At 38.6% G+C, this 13162-nt stretch overlaps 1 protein-coding gene across 1 annotated transcript in view; it reads right to left on the bottom strand.

The window, feature by feature from the left end:
• KIF13B (kinesin family member 13B) overlaps positions 1-13162 on the bottom strand; it is a gene marked incomplete at its 3' end in the record, with an annotated part of 184320 nt that overhangs the window by 20580 nt on the left and 150578 nt on the right. Inside the window, exons 36-37 of the mRNA XM_079705977.1 lie at positions 13015-13123; positions 5100-5233 (exon numbers count right to left, since the gene is read on the bottom strand). Of these exons, the coding sequence (XP_079562103.1) occupies positions 5100-5233; positions 13015-13123 (243 nt within the window). The remainder of the gene's footprint in view (positions 1-5099; positions 5234-13014; positions 13124-13162) is intronic.

Below are 13162 nucleotides of genomic sequence, written 5' to 3' on the forward strand. Positions count from 1 at the left end.
GGGCAGGGTGGTCTAGGAACGTTCATCAGCATGAATTTTGTCCTAGGCTTTCTGGACTGGTGATACAGAGGAAGGCATGGTGTCCCTCTATTTCTGTAATGCATCTAACAAAGCCTCCCATAAACTCTTTGCTAGAGAGAGGGGGAAACGTGGGTTGGAGATGGCAGTTACTGAATATGCAGAGCTGAAGTGTGTCACTCTGCCACTCTGTGACTTGGGGAGTGATCTCTAGTCACATATGACAGAGTTCTCTCTGACGCCCTAATGTTCATATTTCGTTTGTGACTCAAATGCAGGCTATGCCCTTCAAAGTGCAGATGATCGTTAGGACAGAAGTATTTTTAAAATAATTATTCAAAAAATATCTTGCTATCCTAGGAATGTTGAAACAAAATCAAGATGAAAAATTTTCTAAATGAATCTAAAGGTCCTTATTTAAGTATTTTTATACTTCAACTAAACAACATAATAATAAAAAGAGAAGTGCATTGACAAGAGTATAAGCAAATAAACAAGCAAACAAAAAAGGGGAACGTTAATTGACTAGAGCACAATGAACTAAAAATACTTGCCTTTAAAAAAAGTGCAATCATACACCACTTTGGTAGAAGTACATTATTCAAAAGAGGACAGTGACAGTTGCACTATTTTCAAGCATAGGGGTTATAGTATCACTTCTGGGCTCCCCACTTTAAGCAAAACCCCCGCAAGACAACAGAAGAATGATGAGGCATTTATTATAAGAGATATAGTTGACTAATCTTCAGCTATTAGGTCTGGAGAAAGCCTAAAGGAGCACAGAACCTCTAACTCCTGGGCAATAGCAGAAAAAAGCAGAGGCAAAGACTGGGTAGAAATAAACCAACCTTCTTCCTGGAGGACTCGGAGGTTCCACAAGGAGGGAAAAAAGTAAGAACCTCAGCTTTCAGGTATCAAATCTGATTTCCAACTGAATAGGATGCCACTAGAGTGAAGATTACTATAAAAAATTGGGAAACACTAAAAACAATCTAGCCAATATAGCATTGCTCTTGTTGCTGTTATTTTGAAATTCCATTGACGCTAAAGTGCCCTAATTCCAAGGATGAAACATCATTTAGGTGACAGCAATTTAAAGCATATTTAAAGTGGTCCTAGTAAGGGAAATCTCTATATTGATACTGTCATGTAAAATTATAATTTACTTCTCTTAAAGCTTTAGCAGAGATAGCAAAAATGAGAACACAAGCATCTTTGATCAACTAAGTCAAAAATGATAAGCTCAAGCTTTCCCCTCCTTTAAGAATAGTTCTTTAGTGGAACCTGCATTAATCTAGGAAAGAAACTTCATAAATATGCCTAGATATCTCAAATCCCCACTCAGATGTGATTCTCTCACCTCTGAACTATAACCACAGTCCTTCACACCACTGGATGACACATGGTACATTCAAACTATCTAACATTACGAGCTGTACAAATGTCAATGGTCAACCAACATATATTTTCCATTGACTATGCCCCTGCCCTGAAGAATTACATTCTAGAGTGGAGATAACCAATAAGCATATAAACATAACAATAATTCCCAATGAAAAGATTAAATATGGGAGTACACTGTAATATGTACGGTAGATGCTGTTGTTTTAGTTAGGTTGGTTCAGGCCACTCTAAACTCAAACATATTTGCTTAGAGTTGTCTTTCTTGACCATGCTATTACCAGACCAGTCTACTAGAGACCTAGTAGCCATGCAAAGACTTTGGGAGAGATCAGTCCAAGTAGAAGGAAAAGCAAGTGCAAAAACTCTTGAGACCAAAAGGAGCTTCATGGTTCATGCGACAACCAGTAACAACAAAAAGGCCAATATGCCTTAGCATGGTGAACAAAGAATAAAATGAAGGGAACAGGGACTTCCCTGGTGGTGCAGTGGTTAAGAATCCGCCTGCCAATGCAGGGGACACGGGTTCGAGCCCTGGTCCGGGAAGATCCCACATGTCACGGAGCAACTAAGCCCGTGCACCACAACTACTGAGCCTGTGCTCTAGAGCCTGCGAACCACAACTACTGAAGCCCGTGTGCCACAACTACTGAAGCCTGTGCACCTAGAGCCCGTGCTCCACAACAAGGGAAGCCACCGCAATGAGAAGCCTACGCACCGCAACTAGAGAAAGCCCGCGCGCAGCAACGAAGACCCAACACGGCCAAAAATAAATAAATAAATAATAATAAAATAAAATAAAGGGAATAAAGATTAAAAGTCAGGGGGCTAGATCACATAGGACACTGTAAACCACAGTAAGGAATAGATTTTATTCAAAGAGAAGCAGTGGAAGGTTTCAAGCCATGAACTAATGTAAGGCCTTGGGAGCTCACTCTGGCTTCTCTGTGAATGACAAGACTGGGTGAGGCAAAAAGCATCAGTTAGACCAACGGATAGGCTGCTGCACAGTCAAGGCAAGAGACGATGGCATGCATGAGTGATGAGAAATGGAGATGGCGAGAAGTCACTGGATTGAAAGTGGTACCCACAAAATTTTACTGATGGACTATTTATGAGGTGAAGCAACTAGGTGGACACGTGTGCTATACACGCTGAGATGGGCATGTATTTTGTAAGTATTTTCTGTGCTGGGAGTAGACAGACTTGGGAGCTGAAACCAGGAGTAATGCTTTGAAATTGTAAAATGTCAATGTCTAATGGATTTGTAAGTGGAAAAGCTGAACAGGCAGTTAGCTCCACGAGGCCAGAGCTCAGGGGCAAAGCCTGGGCTGGAGATAGAAATGTGAGCATCGTCAATGCATAAAGAGTTAAAAGCCAGGGCTTCCCTGGTGGCGCGGTGGTTGAGAGTCTGCCTGCCGATGCAGGGGACACGGGTTCGTGCCCCGGTCCGGGAGGATCCCACGTGCCGCGGAGCGGCTGGGCCCGTGAGCCATGGCTGCTGGGCCTGCGCGTCCGGAGCCTGTGCTCCGCAACGGGAGAGGCCACAACAGTGAGAGGCCCGCGTAATGCAAAAAAAAAAAAAAGAGTTAAAAGCCAAAGAGCTGGATGAGGTTACCTGGGAGGGAGCTCTGGAACACCTGAATATCAGTGGCTTGATGGAATAAAGGGTCCCAGAAAAGGCAACTGAGAAAGACTGAGCAGCCAACAGAAGGGAAGCCAGGCAAACTCAGCGCTAAGCACTAAAGCCCAGAGACACAAATGCTTCCTGCACGATTGTCAAGTCAGATGAGGACTGAGAAGTGCAGGCAAGATGGAGCTCTGGTGACCTTGAGAAACAGTCCTTCAAGGGAGTGGGGATCTCACCAACCAAATGGAACAGTTTAGCTCCACCACTGAGCATCTTTGTTAAGGCCACTTTTGTATTGACATTCGCATTTATTTATGAACTATGCAGCATTTGGGGCCACTTTTTGTAACACCTTTGCTCATATACGCTCAAAAAAAGTAAACTGAATGAACGAATATTCTTAAGATATCTTCAAAATATTTCAAGATTACCTCTCTTAAACTGGACATTACAAATTGCGATTATCCACCAATCACTAGATTTCTTTCTAAACCACTGCTGTTCCTCTCATATCCAAAGGAACCAATCATTCACTGGCAAAACAGTAAAAGTAACTTCTTATGGTAGCAGGTGATTTGACTTGCTACATGAAAAGCTTAAAGTAGCTGATAATTATAACAGTGGTAGTCTGATTCAAGGACTTCTAATACGGTTCCAATTTCCTTTAACTTACGTAAAACTCTGTCTTCACCAAACAGCAATTGAAAAACAGTAGATATCAAACTTTAATGTGAATAAGAATCACCTTGGGTGCTTATAAATGCAGATTATTAGATGCCCCAAGGTGAGCTATGAGTTATATTTTTTTAAGGTCGGGCTGTATTTTTTTAAAGTTACCTTTTTAAAAAGCTACCATGGAAATTCTGGCATAAACAGTAAGTGAATCATACTTTGTGAAACAACGATGTAGCAGTTTAGAACAGAATAACGTATGCTATAACGAACCCGTGGCAAAATCTTTTTTGCCTACCCTCACCCCCACCAAATATTAGACTTGCTATTTCTTTTAAGCTCTCGCCATCTCAGATTCATTTTGATAACTGTCAAGCACCCGTTAGTGCCCGGTTAAATTTAAACATTTCCAAAAATCCCGATGTTTAATTTTTTTCATACAATATGTGTGCATCTATGCTGATATATATGTTCATATAATCCTAGAATGAAAAAATTATGTATCTGCACAGCAACCTTACAAAACTAATACCATCCCCCTTGAATATGCACTCGTAAACTTAGAAAAGTCTTTTAAATAGTTAAGGTCTCAGACAAGGAGACTCACCTACATTTCTGCAACTTGAATGTTTAAGTGAATATGGAGAAGCTGATGTCAAAAGACCTATTTCAACAACTGAACATGCACTGTATGTGTTTCTAAATGAGTATAAATAAATCCTCATTTATCATTTTCTGCTGAATTCATACCTATATGGGCTGAAAATTGCATTTCCAACAGGCTTCCCATGCACCATCACACAAGAGCAGCTTCCTGATTATTTGGAAAACCCTTATCACCTTCTCTAAAACTTCTTCTAAGGCCGGGAAGAGAGTTTTAATAAAAAGGGGAAACAAGACAAGTTATCACTTTTAATATTTTAGTGAAAGAACAGGTAAACCACAGTAGAGGAAAAAAGAGTTGAGCAGCAAGGACAGGGATGATGTAAAATTGTGTGAAATAAGAAACGAAATCAAGAATTGAAAACAGAATTACATTTTCTGTTCGGCAGTACACAAACAACGCTAAGTGCACTTCATAAATTTCACTATTGTGGCTCTAAGTGATACGACCGTAAATCACATTAGTAGCGTACTTGGCATTTTTTAAAAGCAAAAAGGATTGAGAGCGTCAGTGCGTTTAAACAGCTCTGTTATCTCCGACGAGAGTGGAAGAGAAATGATCAGAGCTTTTACCAGGTCTGAAAGCCCAGCTCTGACGCCCCCCGTGCTGCTACCCTCTCCTTCCAGCTGCAGCGCAGCGCAGCGCAGCGCAGAGCGTCACTGCGCCAGCAACCTATTAGGAGCACGGGCACTGTTGCTTTCGTGACGCTTTTACCTGATGTGTGAGGGGAGATGGCTGTTTGCCCCTTTTCTCGTCGCGGATGGGGAAGAGAGACTTCAGCAGCTTCGGCATCTGCGGCACGAAGGATCTTACGGGACTCAAGTAGGAGGCTGCCAGGCTACTGAGTCCTGCCAAAAATATTCAAAGGAAAAGAGATAAGGCAAAAACAATTACAGAGACATCTTCCTTACTGTAAATTGGCCATATATCCTTTGTAAGCAAATCTAACAATATAAATCAAAAAACGTATCCTTAAAAAAATTAATATTAAAAGACATGCTCTTATTATAGTTACCCTCAAACACAATGGTGTTTCCTTTTCCAATTAAATAGCAGCAATTGGGGTACTCCTAAAATGCTCTAATATCCATCGTGCCTATTAAATCCAAAGGGTAATCCAACCCTGGGCCTTGTCACTAACTGGTCAAGTACTATTGGGTTGGCCAAAATGTGCCCTCGGTTTTTAAGTAAAAATAAAAGACACATTTTTCATTTTCACCAAGAACTTTATCGAACAATGTATTCACCCTTTTGTTCCCCTACCTTCTGCCATTTTTCAGGCAACTTCATAATTCCGTCTTCCCAAAACTTTTTTTTTTTTTTTTTTTTTTTGCAGTACGCAGGCCTCTCACTGTTGTGGCCTCTCCCGTTGCGGAGCACAGGCTCCGGACACGCAGGCTCAGCGGCCATGGCTCACGGGCCCAGCTGCTCCGCGGCATGTGGGATCTTCCTGGACCGGGACACGAACCCGTGTCCCCTGCATTGGCAGGGGGACTCTCAACCACTGCGCCACCAGGGAAGCCCCCAAAACTTTTTTTTTGTATTTATTTTTGGCTGCGTTGGGTCTTTGTTGCTACGCGTGGGCTTTTCTCTATTTGCAGAGAGCAGAGGCTACTCTTCGTTGCGGTGCGCAGGCTTCTCATTGCGGTGGCTTCTCTTGTTGCAGAGCACGGGCTCTAGGCACACAGGCTTCAGCAGTTGTGGCTCGCGGGCTCTAGAGTGCAGGCTCAGTAGTTGCAGCGCACGGGCTTAGTTGCTCCACGGCATGTGGGATCTTCCTGGACCAGGACTCGACCCCGTGTGTGCTGCATTGGCAGGTGGATTCTTAACCACTGCACCACCAGGGAAGCCCCCAAAACTTTGTATCTTTTTAAGCAAAGAACTGTTCAAGATGCTTTTTACATTCTTCCAGGGAACTGAAATTTTTTCCATTAAGAGAATTTTGTAAAGACCGAAATAAATAGAAATCCAAAGGTGCAATGTCTGGTAAATATAGCAAATGAATCAGAACTTCCCAGCCAAGCTGTAACAGTTTTTGCCTGGTCATCAAAGAAACATGCAGTCTTGCGTTATCCTGAAGGAAGATTATGAATTTTCTGTTGATTAATTCTGATGCTTTTCATCGAGTGCTACTTTCAGTTGGTCTAACCGGGAGCAGTATTTGTTAGAATTAATCGTTTGGTTTTCTGGAAGGAGCTCATAATAGAGGACTCCCTTCCAATCCCACCATATACACAACATCACCTTCTCTGGATGAAAACCAGCCTTTGGTGTATTTGGTGGTGGTTTATTTCACTTGCCCCACAATCTCTTCCGTGCCACATTATTGTACAGTATCCACTTTTCTTCGCCTGTCACAATTTGTTTTAAAAACAGAACGTTTTCATTACTTTTAAGTAGAGAATCGCATGTGGAAATACAGTCAAGAAGGGTTTTTTTTCCCCGCTTAACTTATGTGGAACCCAAACATCAAAGCGATTAACGTAACCAAGCTGATGCGAATGACTTTCAACCTTGATTTGGATATTTTGAGTATGTCGGCTACCTCCCGCATGGTATAGCGCTGATTGTTCTCAATTAATGTCTCAATTTGATCGCTATCAACTTCAGCTGGTGTACCCGACCGTGGAGCATCGTCCAGCGAGAAATCTCCAGCACGAAACTTCACAAACCACTTTTGACATGTTCAATCAGTCACAGCACCTTCTCCATACACTGCACAAATCTGTTTTTGCGTTTCAGTTGCGTTTTTACCTTTCTTGAAATAATAAAGCATAATATGCCGAAAATGTTGCTTTTTTCTTCCACCTTCAATATTAAAAGGGCTACACAAAAATTCACCAATTTTGATAAGTCTTTTTTTAAATGCACGCTGATATGACAGCTGTCACAATACAATCTAACAAAATTGTTTCGAATGAAGTTAAAGACAACTAACTGCTACTGGAGCCACCTTACAGAAAAAAAAACAAATGAACCTTTTGGCCAACCCAATAACTTCTGCCCTAGAATAAAATGGGGCTTTTCATTTTTAAATCACATAGCCAATGACACACTCGTATAGCTCTCCATCCAGACTTTAACCTCTTTAAAGTCAGGGACCATATCTTATTCAACTATAATTTTTCATGCTGTTTACTGAATGAAGATGATGAAACTGACCTTTCAGGAAGACAGTGGTGTTTGAGTTGTTTTCACAAGAGAGGGACAAGTGCCCTGAACCAACCCTGTTCTTACCTGCTCTTAATTGCCAAAGGCTGGGGTCAGACGTGCAGATAACGCCTATGATATTAGGAGACTTATTAATGCTTTATTCTTTATAATTCTTTATTCTTAGCGAATAAAACTAAATTTTCAAGAAAAACTAATCCAAGTCATATGTGACTTAAAAATTGTACCCTAATTAACACTTTAAAAAGAAGAAGCCAGTCAACTGGAGGCATCTGTACATGAGGCTGCCTGAAGAGAAGCACATGACCATCCCCACCTCTACTCCACGCTGGACCAAGACGATGCAAGTTCATTGGCAATACAGATGGTGCACGGACCTGTACAGTTAAGGTTTTACCTTTTCCATAAAGGACTATTAACTCTAAGTAAACTAAGAAAAGTTACAGAAGGATATTCTGTAATCATGAGCTCAATCATTAAAAAAAATACAGCAAAGAGAAAGCTATTTGCCAAGAGATAGGTCAAAAGCAAAAATAGGGATGAGAGAAACAAAAAAGAGGAGACAAGGGAATTCCCTGGCAGTCCAGTGGTTAGGACTCCATGCTTTCACTGCTAAGGGCCCCGGGTTCAATCCCTGGTCAGGGAACTAGGATCCTGCAAGCCTCGTGGCATGGCCACCAAAAAAAAAAAAAAAAGAAGAGACAAACAAACAAAAAGTTTAAGATGAATAAAGAGCTAGAAGATATAATCATCTAAATGCTAAGAAAAAAATTAGGAATAATCTAAAGTTTTACATGCAGTTAAACTAACATTCTAGAGTGAGGATGACCTCTAATTAAATAAATATCTAGCCAATAATCAACTAAAGGCTGCATCTATCACAGAAAGAGAGATAATCAGACATGATGTGTCTCCTAAGGGAAGTACATAAAACTACCCATTCATTTACCCTACCTTCCGTCCCTCCCTCAAATTAGCCTGAACCTGACCAAGGCTGTAGATCTAACCACCAATTTACAGGAAATACATGGGACACAGAATCATGTTTAAATAACCTGGTGAGGATGTCACCAGTAAAAATAAAAATGTACAGTGTCTGTGTACAAAACCTGGTCTCTTCAACAAATACAACACAACAGGGAAAAAAGATGACGAGGAGCATATAGACTAAACATACTTAAGACACATAACAACTAATCACAATGTGTGAACCTTACTTGGATTTTCATTCAAAACGACTAAGAGATATTCTTGATCCAATTGGGGAAATCTGAACACTGACTAGATGTTTAACGATATTTTGGAATTATTTTGCGTTTTTCTTAGGAATGAAATGTTACTGTGGGTATTACTTTAGAAATACATGTACAAATATTTACAGAGGAGATAATATCTGAGATTTGCTTCAAAGTCATTCTGAGAGGGTGTGGGGACGTAGTGGGAGCACAGACAAGTAAGCCTGGTGATGCACTGATCGTTCTGAAATCAGCATGGGGCCCTCGAGGGCACATCATGATGCTCTTTCCACTTTGTATGTGTGATATTTTCCATAGTAAAAGGATTCTTCAAAGTGAGAGCAAAATAAAAACTTTAACATACAAAAGAAACACTTTGTCACTAAAAAAAGATGATTGCTAAAAGCACTAATGATGGCTATATAGTCACTAAAAAAGAAACTAAACTCAGAAGCATGGAATGAGGAGCAGGAAGCAACGACGACTAGAGCAAAGTGGTAAATACGCAAATCAAGTAAACACTGATTCGAATGTTTTCTTTAATTTACAGACTTTTTAAACAAGGTAGTAGTCTAGGACCAAGTAATTTCACCCCAGGTATTTACTCAACAGAAATGTTACAAAAAGACCTATACAGGGCTTCCCTGGTAGCGCAGTGGTTGAGTCTGCCTGCCGATGCAGGGGACACGGGTTCATGCCCCGGTCTGGGAAGATCCCACATGCCGCGGAGCGGCTGGGCCCGTGAGCCATGGCCGCTGAGCCTGCGCGTCCGGAGCCTGTGCTCCGCAACAGGAGAGGCCACAACAGTGAGAGGCCCACGTACCGCAAAAAAAAAAAAAAAAAGACCTATACAAGAACAAGCTTTAGTCACAGTAGCCAAAAACTGGAAACAAACCAAATGTCCATAAACAGGAGAACTGGTTAAAAACTGATAAATTCCACTGTGATAGTGAAATATCTCTCAGCAATAAAAAAGAATAAATTACTAATACATGCAATGGTATGGATGACTTGAACAGATATGCTGAGCAAAAGAAGCCCAACACAAAAAGAGCACATACTATATGATTCCATTTAAATGAAACCGTACAATGGGCAAAACTAATCTGAAATCAGAACACTGATGCACTGTGGGGAGTAACTGGAGTGACATAAATCTTCTAGAGCTCAACTGGGGTGTAAGTTATGTGAGTAAATAAACTTGTCAAAACTCATTAAATATGACCCATAGTCTAGAAAAAAGCAGTCAGAAAAAGACTAGGAGATTGGTCATGATGCTGGAGTTAGCAGGTAAGAAGTTTAAAAGCAGTTTTTATACACAGGTCCAAAGATGTAAAAAAGGATATGGTCTTAACAAATATACAGGTAGGAAAGAAATATCAGCAGAGAAATTAAAACTATTAAAAAAAGAAGCAAATGGATATTCTAGAACTAAAAAGAATAACTGAAATTTAAAAATTCTTGGATGTGCTTAATAGAAGACTAGAAATGGCAGTAGAAATTATCTAATCAGAAGATACAAGAATAAGATAAAAAGATGAAAAATTAAAATCAAAATAGAATAGAGCTTCTGTGACCCATAGGGCAATATTACGCAATATAACATGTGTGCAATTAGATTCTCAGAAGGAGTAGAGAGAAAAGGGCAGGGGGAAAATGTAACTAACTAATAGTTGAACATTTCCCAAAATTGTTGGAAAAATCTCAATGTATAGACCCAAGAACATCGGTGAAACCCAAGCAAGATAAACACTGAGAAAACTATACCTAAGCACATCACTGCCCAACTTGCTAAGAAGAAAAATAAAGAGAAAAGTTGGGAAGCAAACAACATAAACAAAGATATACTACATGTCATGGGAAAGTGACACAGATGATGGCTGGATTCTCATCAGAAAAGAAGTGTAAAAGATAACGCAGTGTCTTTGAAGAGCTAAAAGAAAACAAGCTATCAACTCAGAATTCTCTGTCTAGTGAAAATATCCTTTGAAGAAAAAAGTGAAATAAAGATATTCTCAAAAAGGGAAACCCTTCTTCTCAAGGAAAACTGCACAATAAGAAATAATACAGGATATTCTTCAGGCTAAAGAGAAATAATATCAGATGAATATATGATCTTCAGGAAGGAGTAGATAGTGACAGAAATAATAAATATGAAAGAAAATATAAAAGATTATCTATAGTTTTTTAATTTCCTTAAAAGACAAATAGCTGTTTTAAAGAAAAAAAGAAAAAAAAAAAACCACCACTGTAAAATGGGTTCACAACACCTATAAAAGCAAAAGATACAACAATAATACAAAATAAGAGGGGTGGGGGAACAGGTAAATGGAATTACACTGTTGCAAGATTCTTATATTTGTGCAGTGGGAAGTGGTAATTATTAATTCTAAGTAGACTGTGGTAAAATTAAAGATACCTACTGGACTCCTTTAACAAAGATGTTAATAAATAAATACAGGTATACCAGAAAGCCAAAGAAAAAATAAAATACTGCAAAATATTTTTCAATTAACCCAAAAGAAAACAGATTACAGAGGAAAAAATAAATAAATAGGCCAAATAGAAACCAACAGCAACATGGCAGACATAACAATAATAATATTAGATGTAAAAGAACTAAACATGCCAATTAAAAGGCAGAAATTGTCAGACTAGATTAAAAAAAAAACCAAAAAACACTAAACCTAAATATGCTGTCTATAAGATAATCACTCTTAAAGATAAATATAGGCTAAAATTTTAAAGACTGAGGCAAAGATACACCATGCAAGCAATATGCAAAAGAAAGTTGGTGTGGCTATACTAATATCAAGCAAGACAGATTTCAAAGTAAGAGTATTACCAGAGAGCTAAAGGGACATTTCATAATAAGAACCATCACTATGTCAGCAAAAAATAACAATCCCAATGTGTTATACCCAGTAACAGAGTTTCTAAATGAATCATGCAAAAACTGTTATAATTAAAGGAAAAAATAGACAATTTCACAATCATTATTTAGAGATTCAACACCTTCTCTCAATGACCGACCGAACAAATATGAGGGGAAAAAAATCAGTAAAGATATAGCAGGTTTGAACAAGGTTATCAACCACCTTGATCTAGTTGATATATAAAGAACACTGTGCCCAAAACAGAATAGACCTTTTCAAATACACATAGAATGTTCACTAAGATAGAATATAGTCTCAAAACATTTAAAAAGATTGAAATTTTGAAGAGTCTGTTCTCTGCTCATAATGAAATTAAATAAGAAATCAATAATAATAATATACCCCCAAGATATATAAAAATGAATTAATATGCTACCCAATAACCCAGGGGTCAAAGAATAAATCAGAGAGAAATTAGAATACCTGGAACAGAATGATTAAAAAAAAACCACATCATGCCAAAATTTGTGAAATGCAGAAAGAAATAACAATCAATGAAACAGAAAATAAAACGAAACTTGGCTCTGTGGGAAGACTAAAGAAAACTGACAAACCAGTCTCAAAAGTATTTAAGAAAAACAGAAAGAAAACAAAAATTATCTATTTAGAATAAAAAGAATGAACATAACAACAGATCCTATAAACATTAAAAGATAATAAAGGAACACTGTAACATTTATGGAAATAAATTTAATAACTTTGGTGAAATAGAAATTTCCCTAAAAAAGATAATTTATGAAAACTTATAAAGAAATATAAAAAGTTAACTTTATAATAAAGAAATTGAAGTCATAATCTAAAATCTTCCCACAGAGAAAATTCCAGGCCCAGAGAGTGTCACTGGTGAATCTTGTCAAACATTTAAGGAAGTAGTAATACCAAGTTCACATAAACTCAGGAAAAAAAGATGAGGAAATTTTTCTCAAGTCACTTTATGAAACCAACGTAATCATGATACCAAAACCTAACAAAGACAATGCTATGAAAAAGGTACATATATTCATCATAGAACACATGCACAAAAACTCTAAACAAAATATTAGCAAACAGAATCAAACAAATATAAAGGATAACACATCATGATCAAGTGGTATTTCTCACAGGAATGCAAGATAAATTCAACATTCAAAACAATGTGACTCAACATGTTATGATAAGGAAGGGAAAAATTCAGATAGGCATTAACTAGTAGGACAGTGGTTACCTGGTAGGAAATCCTGATTTAAACTACTTCTGAAAGATGCTCAAATTTCATGACAGTGATTGAAAAATGAAAATATAACTTACCTGGATTAGGAGAATGGTTATTTTGGGGACCAGGGGGAGATGGGGCAGCCGGAGTGACTGCTCTAGAAATGGCAGTTTGCGATACATCCTGTTGACTTTCCCACCGGCCCTATTAAGGACAAAATTGGGAATTTTGATTCATATCAAT

The sequence above is a fragment of the Hyperoodon ampullatus genome (genome assembly GCF_949752795.1).
Source record: "Hyperoodon ampullatus genome assembly, chromosome: 6".
NCBI classification, from domain to species: domain Eukaryota; kingdom Metazoa; phylum Chordata; class Mammalia; order Artiodactyla; family Ziphiidae; genus Hyperoodon; species Hyperoodon ampullatus.